This window comes from Podarcis liolepis (genome assembly GCF_965112155.1).
Source record: "Podarcis liolepis genome assembly, chromosome: 1".
NCBI classification, from domain to species: Eukaryota; Metazoa; Chordata; class Lepidosauria; order Squamata; family Lacertidae; genus Podarcis; species Podarcis liolepis.
The window spans coordinates 88,456,619-88,477,429 of record NC_139554.1 but is presented as its reverse complement, the minus strand read 5'-3'; the positions used below and the strand labels follow the sequence as shown (position 1 = coordinate 88,477,429).

Sequence of the window (20,811 nt, the reverse complement as noted above, 5' to 3'; positions counted from 1 at the left end):
GTCACCTCTTCTTAAGGACTAGCTTCCTTCCTGATGTGTGAGCATAGCTCAGCACTTGCCAAAGTTCCTGTATGTAACAAAATTGGACAGCAAAATGCCACAAGTCTTACAACCTCCTGCAATGCTATAGGTATCTGCAGCTCACACGTAACCAGAACCCATTTGCCAGAGGGATGTCTCTTTGGATCCCTGACCTGTCCACACCCCCATTCTTCACTCCCTCAATTTTATCCCCTCTGCAATCAGGTTGCTGGGATGCAAGGAGGGATGAAGATTTGGGTAGGGCATATCTCTACTGAAGACCTCTCAGAAATTGGACTAGCGTAAAACACAGCTGCGAGAATTTATGGAATAGGAGCAGCTATGTGGAATGTATTTTTGCCAGTGCCTGAACATCGCTTGTTGGTTCATTTCAAGCCCTAAGCATGTAGTGGAGAACCTTTATCAGCCTGACTTCTGCATTCCTTTATAGGGGACCTTCTGGGTGGGCACATGCTAGTACTATGCAGGGCTAAAGGCAAAAGTGTGAGGGCAACAAATGTCCATTTCACCTTTGGAATAATAGGTCAGCTTCTACACACACTTACACACCCCTCTGTATCCTCCATCCAGACAGGCAAGAGGCATTATCAGAGTTGAAAGAAAACATTTCAGGGGAAGAGGCAGAGGGGCTTGCAGACAGGGGAGGGAATTGGGTTGCTCAACTGTTAAAGCTGAACTCTTCTTTTTTTAAAGAAAAGTTCATTCATTTATTTTTTAGTGTTTGTCTTGAACAATTGAGCAGGGCAATTGATCTGTGGACTGAGCAAGTTGCAAAATTCATGTCTTTCAGTCAAGGAACCCTGGGGGTTATAGTTCTGTAAATGAGTCTGGATACAAAGCACTAGCCGCACATAACTATAATTCACAGGTCTTTCTGCAGAAAATCTAGAACTGTTAATCTGTTGTTAACTGGTTTCCATTTATAGAGAAGGCCCTTCTGCCAGAGATTTATAATGGAGATTCAGAGTATCTATAATGGTTCCTGATTCAATCCGTAGCAGATTCCATCCAGCCCTCCCCAATAAGCCAAAAGGTCATGACCTCTGCAGCTTCTTCACACCACTTGCCCCGTTTCATTTCCTTCTTGATAGTCCCCAAAGCCTTGCATCCTGTTTATGGGGCATGAACCAAGGCTGATTTCAGCTAAACTGTTTTACTTGTTTGAAACAAATCAGGCCTTTGGGCTTTGGTAGCATCTGATTTTTGGTCACAGGACTTGAGACTGAACGGAGCGCAAGTAGCAATCTTGATGGAATGCTTGTTTGAAGAGTTTCTTGCCTGGGTAAACACATGATGGATGAGGCTCGGGCAAGGGGACCAGCTTGAAGAACAGAGAGAGAGTTGATGTGTGAGGATGGTTTAAATGAAAAGAAGGAGCCTGAGGCGAAGGTCTTTCCCCTTCTCTTAGAGGCCTGTCTTTTCCTGAAAGAGAAGGGCTGTGTTTTCTGTCTTGTGTTGTTAACAACATTTCCCAGGCAGGAAGTGAATCCGGCATTATGTTCGTAGCCTCCCTGCTACCCTGCCCCAGGCAGTAATTGAGGAGATGAAATTATGAATTCCATGTGTCCTCTCAACAGTATTGCTTTTCAGTAAAGCCCTCTCCTTAAATCAATGAGGTGGTGTGCACGAGACGCACTCTGCCCCGACTCCTCTTTTTTAAATGGCGCATAAACCGGTGCTGTGACTTACACATCCTGACAGCTGCCTTGAGGTGACCATTCGGTGCATGTAGAAGTGAAACAGTAGCTTGTCTGTCTGAAGTGCAACATGACTATTTTTGTCAGATTGGTAATTGTAGCTATCTCCAGGCGTCTGCCGCACATGTCTTGTAATTAAAGATCATGCTGGTTATTAATTCCACCAGAGCTATTCTCCTTTCCCCTTGTAGCACAAAGGAAACTTAACTTTCTTGAACCAAAAGAAAGAGAAAATCCCCCCAGTTTTAGATAACGGAAAGGAGGAGGTATCTAGTAAGAATAAATTATATTAGAGTCCCAACAAGAATGGGTGCATGTTGTAATAAGCAAACACACCAGACACCATAAATTTAGGTCAAAGGAACTTAAAGTTAATAAGATTGGCATTTTGCATGCCCTGGTTCTGTGACATCTAGTTATGAGATGCTCATGTTATAAGGATGAGAGACTGAGGCTTAACACACTGCCTAGTTTTCTTAAGCCACTGCAGCTTCTCTGATGCAAGTATAGAGGAATCATCCACCTCTGCCATTGATGAGCATGTCAATATATCTATAACAGGCCTCAGGGCCGGCTTTAGTTTTTGGAAGGCCCTCAGAGCAACATGACCTAGGAAGGGCCAATGGTCTCAGAGGTCAAGGTGGTTAGGGCCAGAGGATGTCTGAGACCACAAAGACATACCCTCCAACATCGTGCTGATCAAAATTTGGATGCTTCTTTTTTCAGTCCTGAGCTCTCACAGGAGCCAGCTGACTTAAGCCAGAGCGCTGGACCAAAAAAGCAGGACATTCAGGGAGTCAGTCAGAAACTAGTATGGCTTCTTAAATTCCAGGATGTCCCACTCAAATCACAATGGTTGAAGTGTATGCAAAGAGAATATCTTAAACTTCCTATATGGTCAAGATGGTTCTTTGGAGCAAAGCCTGACCAGATCATAGGTCCTGAAAGTTAATATGGTGGCACTGACTTTCAGTTGGTGGGTCCCTTAATAGACCTGGACCCCAGCAGCTGCCTAATCCTGCTGACCTTTTGTGCTTACACCCCAGGCCTGTGCACAAAATGAAGCACAGCCTATCAGCCATGTGCGTTTGTCTACAAAGAACATTATAAGTGTCATGTTTTAATTGACTTCTCTGATTGTAAGGAAAGGAAGCATGTCAAATACCTAATAAGGAAAGTAGTATGGCTGGTAGATGTGCTTGGCATGGTTGTTCACTAGTTGGGCAGGACATAACTGGAGCCACAAAATTAGATTCAGAATTGCAAAAGAGTAAGGTCAAAGAGAATGGCAAAAAAAAATATGGAATTGTCAGTTATTCCACCTGTACCCAGAAGTGATTGTGTGTTTGTGTGGTGGGGATAGTAGTTGACAACACTCCTGCAGTAGCAATGAGTCTGGGTGGTACATGAGACTGGTCCTTATGAGCCCAGGATCTAAGTCTCCACATCAGTTTCCATGGCCATCAGAAATGACTGAGCAAACTATGAAATTGTAAGGTACACTGTTTACAACAGTGCCATCAATACTGTCTAAGCAAGTGACAACTCTGATTAAAACCCTTTTAGAATCTATAGTTTTAATTTGTATTCATTACATCATACCATAGCCAGCAAACGTCCTCTGTCGTTTTTATCAAAGATTTAGAAAACACTCAATTGATTTGTACCCACTAGATGTCATTTGAAGCACCTTGGAACCTAGCAAGATTTTTTTCAATACAGCCTAGATATCAGGGTGTTTCAAATGACACCTTCTAGCTGGATACAAATCAACTAAGCAGTTTTAGAGCCTTCACCAAGAGCTTGGCAGCCCAGGGCCAGGTAGCCAAGTATTAAAAGGATGTTATTTCCATGGTCAGTAAGAAATTTTGTTTGCTGCAATTAAAAACCAAACAAAACTGTGCTCCTGAAGAACAAATTCTAAGGTGCTCTGAGTTCCCCTTAGTACTTGACTTCTAAGCCCCTCTGTGACATCAGTGCAACTAAACTAATAGCCCAGAAGGTGATAGCACACATCTGCCTGTGACATCAGAGCAGACAAGTGACTCTCAACAGCTGGTGGACTGTCAACACACTAGTTTCTAATCAATAATTGAGAACTGATGCCACTTCCTTTCTGGCTGAGGAAACAACAAGCCTGATCTAAAGAAACCGAATAGAATGATAGATAGAGATAGATGATAGAGATAGATGATAGATAGATAGATAGATAGATAGATAGATAGATAGATAGATAGATAGATAGATGATATAGTTTAACTAATGTTGCTATTATTTTGTTTTTGTTTTATGGCTTACATTGCCCCCAGGGCAAGATACAGTATTCAAAAGTAATAGGTATATTCCAAAATATTCTAAAATATACAATATACCCCAAAAAAGCTACTCAGAACCAGATTACTCTGGGTTGCTAAAATATTGTCCAAGTGGAAAGGTCTTATACCAGCTTCTGGGAAATGCTTGGGGAAGAATATTTCATATTTCATGGGTAATGGGCAGCAAGAATGCCTGTCTATGTATGCCTGTTGGTGCAAACACGGTATAATCAAGACCTATATTTTGTGACTTGCCAAGCCAAATACAGCTCCACAGTCATTGTGGCTTGCAAGAAGTTTAATAATGCTGATTTCACGGTCCCAGAAAGACAGTTTATCATGCTCTGGGTAGCCCATGATATATGACTTGTGAGGAGCACTGAGCTAGGTGCGTCTCAAGTCGTACAGCTGCAATCAAAAGGAATCTCTCAGCTAATCTGAACAATAATCACAATCCAGTGCCAGTCTAGAAATGCTGGATGGATAGTGTGTTATGTGTGGTTATGGAAGGCACAGCATCAAACTCTCAGACATGAATCTCTTTAGGTGGCTTTAATAAAACACTAACTCTTCGCCTGAACACATTGTCAGGGTTTAACTCAAAAGTATGCAGTAGCTCATGTAATAAGAGCCCCTATCAAATGGCTGTCCTACTATTGCAAGCTTTTCTTGCCATCAGATCTCAAAGTTCCACCCAGACTTGCTGTTTTTTAGCATGTTCTAATTTTTTCATCAATGGGAAAAGACTCATACAAGTTTTGACTCTTATATACATCACACAGAATATCTCGTCGGTCAGCTGGAGTTTTCAGAGCCTTGATGTGGAGCTGGTAAACTAGGCTCATAGCAGCAAGAACTGTCATCCTAATTCAGAGCAGGAAGCCCAGGTGTGAAAGGGTGTCCATGCTTTAAAGACACAGGAATGGGCAACTTTTTCCTCCAGGTGTTGTTGTATCATCAACTCCCAACAGTTCTGGCCAATGTGGCCAGAGGACACAGATGATGAGAACTGTAGTCTTCTGGAAGGCCACAGGTTCCCTGATTTAGATGTCATAGGCTGCATTTTGATACCTACTTATCTGGGAGTCATTTCTAAGAAGACATGTATAGGATTGCACTATCCAATCATTTTCAAGTTGTGGTGCTCTGTCTTTTGTTAAAAACCTGTCAATAACCCCGTCATGCTAGTCTGAAAATACCTTCCAACATCATATGCTGCTGTGACAGCAAAAATTCCATGGGGTGTTAGCAAAAGGCAGCTACTCCTATTGTACCTCCCCCTCCCCCCAGTATGAGCTGCTACTGTGCCAAAGGGATTATTGCAGCCTTTTCACAGAGCATGCCTTTTTTTTGCAGAACAAAACAGCGATCCCAAATATGCTGAGGCAATGCTCCCGAAAAAGTTATGTCTGGAAGCCACTGCATCTTTCGAAGCAATGCTATGGTGCAGCCTATATGTCAAGTAGTGGTTAGCAGTATTCTGGTTGAAATGTGAGTTCATCAGATTCAAGTGGAGGGAAGGCCTGAAGCACTGCGACTAACCCAAGTTTATATTCCCCGTCCTGCTTCCTGTTCAAACTCCCATGTGCAGCCTGTGATTTCTGCTGCTTCTTTGAGACCTGTTGGTCTTCCAGTGTCAATGCCACTATCCTCCCTGGTTCACTACTGGGAAACCAACAACAAGGCTCTAACTTTTCTCTATCTTTTGACTGAAGTGGGTGAAATTTGCACACACAGTAGTCCCTCAAGAGAGCATAAAGCCTGCCAGTGATTTTTATACTAGGCACCTCTAAAATGTGATTTCACCCACCCTCCAAACAGAAACCATCTCTAAGTTTTTATTTAGGGGCAGAATTGGATAGAATTTGCAGGCTGAATCACCACTTCAGAGAGCATGAATCCTGTCAAATTTCAGAAGGATCACTGTAGTAGTTCTGCCACAAGGACTGAAATGGGTAACGACAAAAGGAATCACGTAAATATCCCCATGTCTTTTGTGTGCAATTAGTCTGAAAATCATAGACATGAGAGATCTCCACATTTGCAGACAAATAGGCCCAAAGGCCAAGCACTTTTAAAATGTTTTTGGTATAGAAAAAGCTAAAAGAGATTCATTTCCCCAACAAGACTTGTCAGTGATAAAGGAGCTCTAAAATTGAGAGAGAGAGAGAGAGAGAGAGAGAGAGAGAAATTTGGGCTCTGTAAACATCTTAGGGTGCCGGATATCTCCTTGGAGATTTGATGTAGGAGCACCAGGTTTCAGTTGGCTGCTAGACTACTTAAACTGTGTGTCTCCACCTAAGCTTGACTTGTCTATTTGAAAATATAAATGTTACAAAACTCCAATAAGCCTCTAGTGACCTCTTTCCAAAGGAAATCCAAACTGAATGTGCAATGCACCCATGGAACTTTGCTCCTCTCAGAGTAATGGCGCAAAACTAAGGTTAACTTCAAAGGACAGTGAAGCTGGAGAAAGATAAAACACTTCCTGTGTGGTGCTGCACTTCACAGGGGTTATAAAATTCCCCACAGGATTGCTGGCTCTTCTTTCCAAAGAATGAATCACCCTTCCGCAAAACAAGATGATGGTTTCAGCAACATCTCTGTGCACCCTCCTGAGTAGTAAATCTAGAAATATGAGGAGGATTTCCCCAGGACCAAACAGTTTGTACCAAAGAGCAAGTACCACAGATAGCACAAAGCTTCTTCTGCCCAGACCCAGGCTGAATCTACACAATTATATATATATATTTTTTAAAAAAACACTGTGAAAATGCCTTTATAATAAATGTAGTAAAGTATATATGAAATTTGCCATTAGCTCACCAGCGCCATTTAGTGTCACATTTGTAAAATGCACTTAAAACACTTAATATGTTGTATTTGCAGCTGTATTTGCAACACGGTTGACTGGCAGATGTTGCTGGCCCATTCACAATGAGCCATGGTTTTGCGTGCCACTAACTCTGGCATGAACTGTAGTGGATGTGCAAAATGACAGTTTGTGCTCATGGTTCATAAGTGGCACATCATATGGCAGAGGCAGAATGGCAGTAAGGGAGAAAATGCAAATCAAACACCAGGTACAAGGTAGGGGCAGTAGCTGATGGGGAAGGCCATAGCTCAGTGGCAGAGAAACTGCCTTGAATACAGAAGATTCAATCCTCAGAATCTGCAGGTAGAGTTAGAGAAGACTCTTGTCTGAGATCCTGAGGAACTGCTGTCATTCAATGTAGACAGCACTGAGTTAGATAGGCCAATGGTCTGACTTGGTTTAATGTAGCTTCCTATGTATGTTGAGGTCTCAAATCACATGGTAGCTTGTGCATAGCATCATTTTGCGGTGGCTGTTTTGCCCACCAGAAAATGGCTTTTTACTAGATCCACTTGATAAACGCAATATTGACTTTGACACAAGCAGTTATTTCATGTGCATGTCTAAAAACAGGATTTGGCAAACAAATTTTCATATCTGTCTATTATATAATCTTAACGTCTGTTATCAGCATCTTCCAAAGCTAGTGCTATTCATAGCTTTCCCCTGCCTCCAGTTCAACAGCAGGCATTTTGCTGGCATGATGAGGATTATCTTATTCCATATTTATTATTATTAATAATAATATTGCTTTACATGGCTTATCATTTTTATGATGGTGATCTCAATCTTCTTGTTTATTGTTGCTGATTGTGTGTTTTAAAAAGTTTAATATAATGGGTTTGTATTTTGAAAACAACGTAGCCTGCTTTGTGCAGAATTTTCTCAGAAAGCACAGTATTTGCCTCGTAAATAACTAAATAAATAAATTTATCAAATGACAAATAATGTCAGAAAATAATACTTTGTTGATAATCCTAAAATGAACATGTATTATATTTAAAGATTTCTGGATGGCAGAATACTTTGAAGTCTTTTCTCTGACAGGTTAGGATGAGGGAGACCCTGTGTGGAATTTTAAAGAATTTCTCTTCAATATTATTATTTTTTTACCAGCCACCTATGACCTGCAAAATTCTGTATGTTCTTCCATTATCCACTTTGAGCTATACAGTGGTACCTTGGTTTGCATACATCTTGGTTTGCATACATTTTGGATTACAAACACATCAAACCTGGAAGTGCATGTCTCAGTTTGCAACCTTTTTTTGGATTACAACCCATTTTTTGAGGGATTACGAACAAAAAGATTTGGGAGGCCCCATTGGCGAAAGCGCACCTTGGGTTACAACCTGTTTTGGTTTACAAACGGACCTCCGGAATGGATTATCGTTGTAAACCAACGTACCACTGTAATCTTATCTTCTATCTATAGAGATGTGTGTGACATAGGCAGATGCTTCCAGTGTCCGCCATTTTGTTTTCTCTAAAGTATCTCATGGGAACATTGTTTCAGGAGATTTGGGGAATAAAGAATGCTTACCTCCTTGTAAGCAATAAAACCAGCCAGAGGCCAGGTAAATGGTGGCATCCTACCATGCCATCTGCTATTGTGAGGGACAATGGCATCTCTGCCTACAAGGTTCCACTATGATATCAGGGCAGATCAGGCAAACCTTAAGAAGGAATACCATGGAAATGCACCAGTAGTGGTGGCTGGAAACTCACAAGAAAAAGGAAAACTTTGGCAAGGCACCTGAGAGCCTGATAAAAAAAGTAATCTTCTCATCTGTCCCCTAACCACTTCTCCTTTAATTCATTCTAGTTCTCCTTTTCTTAAAAAAAACCAAAACACTTTTACTACCCCAGTTCTTGCCAAATCATTGTTAGGTTTTGCAAAATCCCAAATAGTGCACTCCTCACAGGGCATCATTCAAATGCAGCAGCTTGGTGTATATTTGCATAATGTGTTCTAAATTGTGGATTTTGGTTATCTAAGCCAAACTACAGGTGCATCAATGTGTAGTATGTAGCTATGTTCCCACCCTTTTGCTTTTATAAATTACAGGTGTGCATGGTGTGTGTACAGTGGTACCATGGGTTAAGTACTTAATTCGTTCCGGAAGTCCATTCTTAACCTGAAACTGTTCTTAACCTGAAGCACCACTTTAGCCAATGGGGTCTCCCAGTGCTGCCATGCCACTGGAGCACGACTTCTGTTCTCATCCTGAAGCAAAGTTCTTAACCTGAGGTAATATTTCTGAGCTAGCGGAGTCTGTAACCTGAAGTGTATGTAACCTGAAGCATATGTAACCCGAGGTACCACTGTATATGTATGATCCTTTTGAGAAATGCAGGTTGCAGGGAGGTGTGGTTTGTCTCCCCCATCTCCAAACTAAAATTGCCCCCTCCTACAGAGTACCAATACTTGGGCAGGGGGTATAATTTGTTTATTTTATCGTGTCCTCCATCATGGAGAGCACGTGTTGCAGGGAGATCACCTAAACTGCCTCCCTGTTGTGGGGCAGGACCATTTGGATAGCCACAACACCCCATTGGTTTCCCCTCAGTTGCTGGGGCAGAAATTTGTCCTGTTTGGTTGTCTATTGGCTGCCAAGCGGCTATTTAAGCTGCTGCACATCACTGGGAGCTTTCTTTTTCTTGCGACGTGCATCCGATCACCCGCCCTCCCTCCCTATATTTAGGGCTGTCCTTTTGGCCTTGCTATGCCTGTCTAGGGGTCGTCTGTCTTGGAGCAGGGGCCTGGTAGGAATTTTGCCATTTGGCTGATTGGCTGTTGCCATTTGGTTTTTGCCTACCGTGAAACAAATTGTCACAACTAGGTAAGGTTGGTGGTTAGGCATTGGTTCAATGTTTTGCGGAGGGGAAGTGGTTGGTTGTGCCTGCCCCTCCATTGCTGCTGCTAGGGAATTCCGTTAAAGGAATCCAGGGACTCTCCTTGCTTTTGTCCGATCCCCTTTCAGGGGTTAGGGCCACGCCAGAGTCCCTGGGAACATATAGGGTGAACTGGAGCCTGCACTCAACTCCGTGCTCCCCCAGCATGTTTTCCCTTACTGACCTCTGGTGGAGTCCAGTTGTCAGTCCTGTTCCTGCCACTGTGCAGGGTCAGGTAGTCGGGAACCAATGCCTAGGCAACCACTCACAAGCTGTAATTCAATAAAGTTGTGGCCAAAATTATTGCCAAAAACCTTAAACTAAAATTCTGTGTCTATTGTGCATTTATTTGGGGTGGTGGTTTTGGGGGTCTTCACTACTGGCCATGCATAGGAGGGCAATTTATGTTCCAGTCATGCTGGAGAGTGAAGAGATAACTTTCTCCCCTTCTCCAAATGCTAAATTCCTGGTAACCATTATCCTCTGCTCCCCACAAAACCTGGACTTATAATTAATAAAAGTAAAAAAAGAAGAAGAAGAAGGGAAAGGAAGCTACACATTGTATACACATTTGGCTTTCAGCACAGAATTTCAAACTGGGTAGAACATGCCAGAGTACAATCAGCCCTATTTATTGGGTTCATGGCATCACTATCTGAAGGCCACAAAAAAAGAAACAAAGATATTTAAGAGTCACTGGATTTCATCTGGGTTGCCTTTAAAACAAAAAACTGCTGTTGTTTTCCTGACCACAATATGTGATCTTTGTTCACTGCCTTTGGAACATCTAAACAAAGGAGCGTCTATCCTCTGGGAGCTGTATACCCATTGCCCTGCACTGATCAATAAGCAATGGTACCACACGGATAACACGGCTAAGGCTCACAGGACTACTGCCTTTCTTTGATTCTTATTTTTAAGGAAGCGTTAAGAAAACTGTAAGCCGCTAGGTTAATTAATGGAAGTGACAGCAGCAGTCTTAGGCAGCAGGAATCAACGCCGGCAGTTCTGCTGTATTTTTCAAGCCAAAGGTGGGCTGCTCAGATTATATGGAGTGCATTAACATAATGAATTTAATTCATCAAATACTCCACAGTTTAACTATGTTGTTTCTGTGGAAAAACATCCAGCAAATACCTGGGGCCTATAATTTTATTTGCTACCGAGGCAATTAAATATTTGCATCTGAATGCAATTCGAGGCAGAATCCCGTTCACTCTGAATAGCCATTAGTTCTAGAAGGATGAACACCGGGCCTTAAGTGTTTTGATTTTGAAGCAATCTGTGTGTTTATCTGCATTTTTCTCTAACCTCGCCTTTTGAAGACAATCCATTTACAGTCACCTAAACAATCAGTGTGGTTGTTATATTTCCCCCTCCCCAACCCACCATTATTATCCTTGTAATAATTTAGCATATAAATGGAGGCCAAATTATTCTATCTCCTGTCCAGATTGACAGATGAGAAACTGTTCCTTAATTTTCAAAGAGCGGCGTTGATGAGTTTCACCATCTCGTGGAAGGCGGTGATGGGTTTTTCAGCGGAGAGAGTGTCAGATTGATGAATTTGCTCTGATGACCCCTTCAGAAAAGTGGATGCCAACTCCAGTGGGGCACCAGAGTTGGCAGCAAGTATTCAACTAGATAATGGGTAACGCTTTAACTGTTCAATATGCAGTTTGAACAGAATCCTTTTATTAGAAAATGGATTTTGCAAGCTCTCTCTCTCTTGATTCATGCACCCTTAGGCCAGCCTTCCCCAGCTCCCATCAACCCCAGCAAGCATGGCCAATGGTTAGAAATTATGGGAGAGTATCAGGCTGGGGAAAGTCTACCCTAGATGACTTCACACACTATGTTGGGGCGATTCTGGGCTTGGCTCCAAATGTACTTTAAATATAAACTTGCAGTCAATCATGACTCCCCAATATGGAGAAGGGCATATCTCATCCAAAAGGTCCCAATGCCTGGCATCCCCAGGTAAGTCTGGACATGGGCACAGCCAGAGGGCAGCAGAGGGTGGCATCTGCACACACCCACACCCAGATCAAGTGAATAAATAAAAATACTTAGCTAACTGACCAATTGCGTCACAGATAGTTCAGTTCTTCCCCCCACTAACAAAAATCCTGGCTATACTCCTGGGCCTGGAAGAGACCCCTGCCTGAAATCTTGGAGAACTGTTGCCAGTCAACATAGACAATACTGAGCTAGTTTGGACAATGGTCTGACTCAGTTGAAGGCAGCTTCCTGTGTTCCAAATAACTGTACCTGCATGATGCATGCATTTGTCACACATTTTATTTTTCACTGAGCACCCAAAATGTAACAAGTCAAGTGACCTTTAGCAATCTTTTCTTGCACTCCTTGGCCTCTAGCCTGAGATTTAAATCTATATGGCAAATCAATGAATGACATGTGTTGGCAAGAGAAAAAAACACACACACTAAAAGCAGGGAGGATGGGCACAATTGCAGAAGCTGTGTGGTTTATAATTTTATAGCCAGAAATACAGAATGTGATCCCTGTCCTGTTTTCTCCACCATCCCCTTTTCTTCTGCAGTGTAGTCTGCACTGGCAGATCTTATTGCAAAGCGGGCACAAGCTTTTAAGATTTAGAACTGGAGCTTCTTAGGGGTTGGGTCACATTGCTGAGAACTGCCAATTCCTCACACAGGACAAAGCGGTTCCCTTCCACGTGCCCAGTGTAATCTGTGGGCCAAACTAGACAGTGGTAGTAGCAGGAACACAATTAATGTGCCTCCCTTTTTGTTATGTAGTTAGGAGTCTTGGGATGGTGAAGAGGGGAAATCTCAATCATTCTCCCACTGCAAACAAAATTGCCTCTCTTGAAATTGCTATTTGCATTTCAAGGGCACCAGTGAGAGATTTCCTTGAAATGGAAATAGTAGAGGTTTTGTTGTTGCTGTCAGGACTGTGACATCGCGATAGAGGGTTAAACGCCTCCTCCCAACCTGTTGCAGTCCAGAGGCTGCTCAGGCATCAAGAGTGGCCACCATTTTACATAGTAATAATCCACACACACCTGAAAATAGGTGCTGAGTTGCAAAGTGGGAGGATGGTTTTCCCAACAAAATCCATCTCAGCACCTGCTGAGAGCCCATATCCCAGCAGGAAGCCCACTGACAAGAGCCCCCTTGGACCTGCTCCTCCTCTTCCCCATTTCAGGGTAGCTTGTTCACTTGACCCTGGCCAAGCAGGGATGAGCAAGTAAACATAAGTGGAAGTGAAAAGGAGGAGGAATAACTGCCGCTGCATTCTTGCTCATTGGCTCTGTGTGGGAAGAAAACGGCTGGCAACAACAGTAACAAAAGCATGAACTCACTGAAGGAAGGCTATTGAGGGTGTCTTGCAAAAGCTCCCTCCTCCAGGCTTTCCCCCCACAAAAAAATAAATAAAATAAAATTCAACCCATCTCTGGCAACAGTAATAAAACCATGGTGTGCTTTCAGACAGCCTGTGGAATGAACATTCATTCAGGTTGGTTTGTGGGGAGATTAAAAAACGGCTGTTGAGGAGCATTCATTCAATTTTTTTGTATGAACTCTATACAGTGGTACCTCGGGTTACAGGTGCTTTAGGTTACAGACTCTGCTAACCCAGAAAGAGTACTTCAGGTTAAGAACTTTGCTTCAGGATGAGAACAGAAATTGCGTGGCAGCGGGAGGCCCCATTAGCTAAAGTGGTACCTCAGGTTAAGAACAGTATCAAGTTAAGAACGGACCTCCGGAACGAATTAAGTTCTTAACCTGAGGTACCACTATATGGTGTTGAATCAAAGCAAGTGCAGGTGCATTGCTCTGTCACATTTCTTATTCTAAAAGGTCTTATCTTTGTGGGGAAGTGAGTTTGTTGGAAAAAACCTCCCAATCAACATTAATTACACAACCTGAATGTACCAGTATGTGATTGAATCCCACCCAAAATCAGCAACAGTCTGGAGTTGCTCTACGAAAGCTTACTGCGCTTGGTTCAAGGTGTTTAAATTAGAGTTGTGCTATTTGTGTGTAGCTGTGGTAGCTGCAGTCTCCGACCTATGCACTCTGGTCCCATTTATTTATATACAACTTCAATGCAAGATTATAGCCATTACAGCAGATAGAAAGGGAAAAAGGCAGGGTAGCGGAACTAGGGAAATAAGAGCCTCTCAGTTTGCTGATGCATTAAGTATCTTGTAAGATAATGGGAAAGAAAAAGGGAGTTGTCTGAAGTTTCCTTTCTTCCTGCAAAATGCTCCCACCCCCCTTTTTCCTGCCTTTTATTAGTCTGATTATTATTTTTTAAAGTGAGGGCTATAATTAAATTTGAGATTTCATGCCTAGCTTTTTCAACCTCTCATAACTCTCTCAAACCAATTCCTTTTCTTAGATTCTTTTTTTAAACACACACACACACACACACACACCAATGTTGGGTTTTATCTAATTCTGGCATTGTTATAATCCAGTAGAGAATGTAATTGGAGTTCCAGAAGCCAAATTCAGCCCTGTGGTAAGCAAGTGCCACTTCACAAAAACTGCACCTGTTTATGACAAATGACCTAGTTATCCATCTTTGTTGTTCCTTCCGCAGCAGTCAATTGTAGTAAACACCCAGCCTTCATTTTTGAGACAGACGTTTGCTCTTACTGAAATGGTACAACTGTGGATGGGCTGTATGAGTTGAAACTATGGGGTGGGGCATTCACACTACTGAATGATTCTCTTAAAACAACAACTCTGCACATAGAAAATAGAAATAAATGTCCTAGTCAAGCCTTATTTTCCCATTTTCAATGAGTTTTATGAAGAAACGTGCAGGCGTGTGAGTCCCCACCTGTGGTATGAAATGGTACAGGCCAGGGACAGATTTGCCAGTTGAATAAGTCTTGGGCCCATTACAACACTTGTAAGCCAAGGGAGAGAAATTACTCACAGTAGAACCACATTCATCAGAAAGGGCAGATGAGATTCCTCTCCGATTTTAAACTGGAAGAAAGACAAAATAGTGACCCAAAAGCAGTCTCCTACTGTGTGATTTTTTTGAAAGATCACTTCATTATTTATGTTCTTTTTATAACTCAAGAGAAAAATTCCAAACTAAAGATGGATACTACTACTACAACAACAACATTATACATACATAACATTGATGGCAGCTTATAAAGTCCTAAAACCGATGCATGAAGGAACACAACTTACTAAACCAGCTTGCCCAACTTTTGAGCTCTGCAGGGGAAACCATTCTTGTCCACTACTAGGTGGGGACATGGAATAGGGTTTTCTCTTACTCCTACAGGTTAGGCTCCAAGCCTCTAGAATCTAAGGTCTCACAGGCAAGACTCCAAACAATGTAGAATATGTCAAGTACACAAAGTGAAAGACAAACCAGGATCATGCATAATCCATCAGTCTAAGTCCCAAACATGATCAAGGTGCCCAGAGAACCTGTCATTGTGCCATGGGTGTGGTTGAGTCCACCGAACACATCCTCTTGACTTGCCCTTCTTATGCAGAGCTTAGACAAAACTTTATAGACCCACTCCTATGTCAATCTAGCTTCCTATCTGGAGAAAACCAGGTTTTACACTTGCTGAATAACGGCACTAGAGCTATACCTTCCTTGGTGGCCAAATTTCTTTTTTTAGCTTTTAAGCGTCGCAAGACTATAATTGACTGTATTGACATGAGGCTATCTGTTTAGCCCATTTTAGTGTTGGCTAAGTTTTAAAATCTTCCTGGAGCTTTTAACTGTGTTTTGACAAATGTACTTTTTCTGACTGACGGTTGAATAAAAGGTTGATGATGATGAAGGTGCCATTGACACATCTTCTGCCATTCGACTTAGAACATACACGTTTCTTTCATGGATTTTGTGCTTGTGAGGGGAAATGAAGGAGGAAATGCTTATGCTTTTTGAATTTACCCAGAAACATTGACAGAAAATATTTGTAACATTTTGTAGATGTTTCCTTGGGCTGCAGAGCCACTACACAAGTGTGCTAGTGATATATTTTCAGTGTGTACAGCAGGGATGGAGAACCTTTGGCCCTCTGATATTGGAGTCAGCAGTGATGGGAGTCATAGTGCAACAGCATCTGGTGGGTCTCAGGTTTCTCATCCTTAGTGTGCATAGCATGGGGCATCCTCAGTGCTTGAATTAGGCTTCTTCTTTTTGATTTAGTTGAGATTCCTGAATTGCAAAAGGTTGGACCAGATGAACCTCAAAGTCCCTTTCCAATGCTACAATTTGAGGATTTGAGGATTCTAATTTCTGCCCTTTGCAGTCCAGATCCTTCACATTCTTGGTTTCATGGGAAGAAAACGAATGGAATGCTTAAAAAAAACCAAAAACAGAATGCTGCTCCATTCAGTGCAGTAGCTGTGGTTATTTATCAACCGAGATCTCCTGTCTAATTAGATTTTGTATATTCTATTTCTAGCTGCAAATATTGGAAGCTCTCCGACTGCAGCTGATATTGCAGTCATCGGAGGTAAGAACACAATCTTGCTTGAACAAAGGCTGTATTTCACAGAACAGAAGAAACAAAACGGGACTCTCTACCTATGCCCAGAAAAAATAAGTATTATAATATACACCTACTCAGCTTTTCTGTTGAAAAATCAATGGTTTGATGCAATATGTCTCTGTTAATAGTCTGTGAAAATGTGATAAACCATTCAGGCCAAACCTGAAAAGACATCCATAAAGCTGCTATACAACAGACTTTCTAGCACATGCAATGACGGCTTCCTTGGGGAGGGTGGAATATTATGTGCACTCTCTGTATGTAAGACATTTATACAAAAAGGCAAGGCTCCAGATTTCTAAAATCTCACTGAAACTACCACAGACCTGCTGAAAGCAGGTTGAAGCACGGCACTGGAAGTGCAGAGAGAATTGGCAGAAAATATGTTTGGTGCTTGCATGGATGGGGTAAGCAGCCCAGGGGTGTAGCAGGCATATGTACCCGGAAGGCTTCCTAGTTGTCGGGGGGGGGGGGGGAGAGACAGGAAGTAAAGCCATTGTATGTTTACATCAGGAGGCATTTAATATCATTTCATAAATTATTATTATTATTTTAAATGCAGCATCACAGAGAGAAAGGAGGTCTGGACTGCACAGTCCCAGTTAGAGTGCTAAAGTCTAGAGAAAACCATACACAGATAATAGTAGGATTCAACCAGCTCTTTCTGTTAGCAGAAACCAACACAAGGACTTCCACTAGTGCAATAGGGCTTTCCCCCTCCCCCGCCTTATGCACCCCTCTTGCCTTCTCTAAATCCACTTTGGCGGGTCAAGAGAACCCTCAGAACAGTGCAGGGGGGGAAGAAATGGAAGATTGTTCAGTTGGGCAGGCAGAAATCCTTGCACTGATGGAACAATCCCCTTAGTGCTAAATTGAACACTTTGAGCCCCCCCACACAAAGGACTAAACAGGTAAGCCCTGTAAAATGAGGGTATAGAAGATGAAAAGTAGGGGTTGTATCCAAATAAACCCTACTCAGATCCATCAACTGACATGACTAATTCAAATAAATTTATTTAAGTGGGTCTACTCTAATTCCGATTTTATTATTATTATTAATAAGAATAATATTAATGATTTAGCAGGCAATAATAATAATATTGTGGAAGACAGGAATGCCTGGCATGCTCTGGTCCATGGGGTGATGAAGATTCGGACACGACTAAATGACTAAACAACAAGAAATAATAATATTAATGATTTTGCAGGCAAGACAAATGAAGAGGTGAAAAGCAATAACTGAGATTAAACAGGTCAAAAACTTGATTCAGGAAACACAGTTTAACCCACTAGATATTCAGACCAGTATGAAGGGAGTGCTTTAATGCTTCTCAAAGGTTTGTATCTAGTGCACTGCTAAGTAAGCATCCCATCAGCGCAAGGATTCCCACCTGCACAATGGGACTTCCTTCCTGCCACTTTCCTCCTCTGTGCACTCCCTAACTCTGCTCTGGAGATTCCCCTAATCTGATTGAGGAGGGTGTGGGGCAGAGCTCAGAGTGGCATCTCATAAATCACCCATTGCCTCTTAAGAAATGTGGATGTGCAGAAGGTTCCTCACTGGAGCTGAATGCAATCCCTGTTGGTTGTACCATAGTTTGATTACTATATAGGTTATAGACAGCAGCCTCACATGGGGCTGCTCTGCCTTGTGGGTATCCTCACATTCCCACCTCTCATTTTAAAATCTGCGAGAGCCCAAGGCATCTGAAGTCATGGGATTCCAGATGATACTGTCCCAAAACCTTGCTGTGTGAGGCCTCCTTTTTTTCTCCCCGCTCACGGAACTTCACTGTCTCTCTGCACATTTATCTGTGCACATACAAAACCATCTTGGATTATCAACTGGTGTTAAGAAGAGCATTCCCTCTCTAGGCTTTTCCACTGATGAGAGCTACCATGACAGAAACTTGTTACAGCAATTTTGCTACAGTCCCATTAGCACATTGTCGTACTAATTCAAGTTGTTCGCTTGAATTACTATTTCTCCCCAAAGAAGCTTCTTAAATGTTAAGATGTATTATTTGGGCCTTCTTTATTTCTATTGTGTTTGCTCACTTCCTTGCTGTACTTGCTAATTTCAGTAATTCACCAGGTGGATTCCCCGTCATTAGTGGAAATTAGTGAAGTTCTGCTGTATTTCCCTTAGGTTCCATCTCCTGTAACTTTAATTTCAGCTTCCTACAAGTTACTAGGAGGAAAATTGAATTGTGCTGAGTCCCTGAGGCTTATTAATACTGTACAACATCTAAAGAGCATTATAGCCTATTGTGCTTTGAGAGTCCATCACGGGCCTTAAAAATTGATGAATTCCCTATTGGAGTCGCATTATTATACCAGAGGCAACATCTTTACAGGGGCAATTTTCTTTTTCATAGCAGTAACTTTGATTCCTGGAATCAGGCAGCAAAAGCTCTGAGGGTTTCTTAATGCTTCAGACTTGAGTGTGCTTTGCACAGGTAAAGTGATTTCCCATACCCAAACCGTAACCATTGTGGGGTTGCTTCAGGATCCCAGGTATGCTGATAGCTTCAGAGTCAAATGTCCGTGGTAAGCCAAGCTTGAAAGACTAACTGTCGAAGCTCAGACCCAGATCTGCAGAACAAACAATGAGTAAAACTGAAGTCCTGGTTCAGACTGGTTGGGTGGACTGTAGAAAACGAGGAGAGGGGGAGACCATGCTAGAATTATTGCTTGAGGAATTCAATTTTTTGCCAATTCCAATATAAACTGATTCTATTCACACTCCTGGTTCAGACTTAAGCTTGGTTAGGAGCAATGGAGAGAGTCTGTGGCAGGAATGGAACAGGAATTAAGTAGCATAGAATCGTGTACAAAATGTACAAAAAAATCTGTGGCCCACACCAAGGTTGGCTCAGAATCTTACATACATAAAACCATGGGAGATGGAAGCACTGACAAGATCTGAAAGTCTCAAGCAGTTGCCAACATGGGTGCAGCAACAAGTCTACCAAGATTTAAATATGGGGGGGTGATCTTGTTGTTTCTTATTTTTGTTTTGTATTGCTTATATTTTTTCCTTAATCCAGTCTTCATCATCACAATGTCAAAGCCGCTTTCTGATGTGTTGCTGTGTATGAATGCTTTCTCTTTGAAGGCTTCAACAGAAGCATCCATCTATGCAAAACAAAAACAAAAAACCTTCAGCTATTTGAAATCATTAATGAAAGGGAACATTCAAATGTTTCTTCCTCCCCATAGGTGTCATTGCAGCTGTGGCTTTTGTCTTGATTTGCCTCTTGGTAGTGATGCTGAGATACATGTACCGGCACAAGGGCACCTACCACACCAATGAAGCAAAGGGAACCGAATTTGCCGAAAGCGCAGATGCCGCTTTGAAAAATGACCCTACCCTTCAAGAAGCCATGGATGAGAGCCGGAAAGAATATTTCATCTGAGAGCAAAGGCAGCCCCACTGAGTCATACTTAGTCATTCTCTCCTTCCCAAGGGAATCGATCAGAGACATCAAAAAGCACCGGGATACAGCAATTGCACAGAGGAGAACAAGGGGACTAATTGAAATATTGCTGCTTGCCCCCAAGAAGAAGCAATGCCAGATCCATGGCTGTTTATTTGATTTTAACAGCACAACTCAGTTCAATATCAGATCAAGAGAAACAAAAAAAAAACTCAGGATGAGTGATTAACTGATAACAGATAATAGCATCAAATGTCAAACCTTGACATTTGGCAAAAAATAGCAGGTACCAACTGAAAGCATCCTCATAGGTTCGTTGATCCATCCCACACTGATACAGCACCTGAAAGTGAATTTTAAGCTGCAACCCAACAAATGTTGTGATGTATAAAACAGAGGATCTTGGCACAAGCACTACTTTGAACACATATATTGTATCCAGATACTTGGTTTTTCTTAACATGCATAAGCTTGCCAGTGTGAATATATATGTGTATATTTGTTTTGAGAAGACTAAAAAACAACAGCAACCAGGATCTGACAGAAAATGCAAAGAAAACACTGAGGAAAGTTAAAATGAAGGATTTTATTTCCAGATAGCTAGTGTGGTGTCATAATAAGACTCTGTGGTGGGAGTGTAAATTGGTTTGCTTGGCGCCTGTGTTGACTTATAGTTGTTGTTGTTTAGGAAGAGTTGCCCTTGAGCTGCTCTTTCACTGCTCTTCTGAGATTTTATATTTGCCTGTATTAAACTGGCTCCACCTGCTTAGTTCCCTGCGTTTCTTGAAGCACTTCTGCCATAACCCAGAAGGCCCTGCAGAAGAGGTAACTGTACAGACAAACACTATGACATGGGAGTCCTTTGTCCTGAGCCATTCGTCCGAGTTCAAATGAACAAAATGGGTAAGTTGCAACCATGGCCACAGCCTAAATCGAACTTAGAGTCAGTCTACAATCTATACCAGGTGGGACCCTCCCGATCTTGCAGAACTACAACTCCCACATGCCCCAGCAAGGA

The 20,811-nt window shown here is 42.1% G+C and overlaps 1 protein-coding gene across 3 annotated transcripts in view; it reads left to right on the top strand.

Moving 5' to 3' along the window:
* Nucleotides 1–20,562, top strand: part of GYPC (glycophorin C (Gerbich blood group)) — a 28,499-nt gene extending 7,937 nt beyond the window's left edge. For 2 of the 3 annotated variants that reach the window (XM_083491761.1, XM_083491760.1), the window contains 2 exons: nt 16,267–16,317; nt 19,576–20,562. In XM_083491761.1, coding sequence (XP_083347887.1) covers nt 16,267–16,317; nt 19,576–19,772 — 248 coding nt within the window. In that variant the 3' untranslated portion in view covers nt 19,773–20,562. The remainder of the gene's footprint in view (nt 1–16,266; nt 16,318–19,575) is intronic. The other variant, XM_083491762.1, reaches the window with a different exon arrangement.
* The last annotated feature ends 249 nt before the right edge of the window (nt 20,563–20,811 follow it).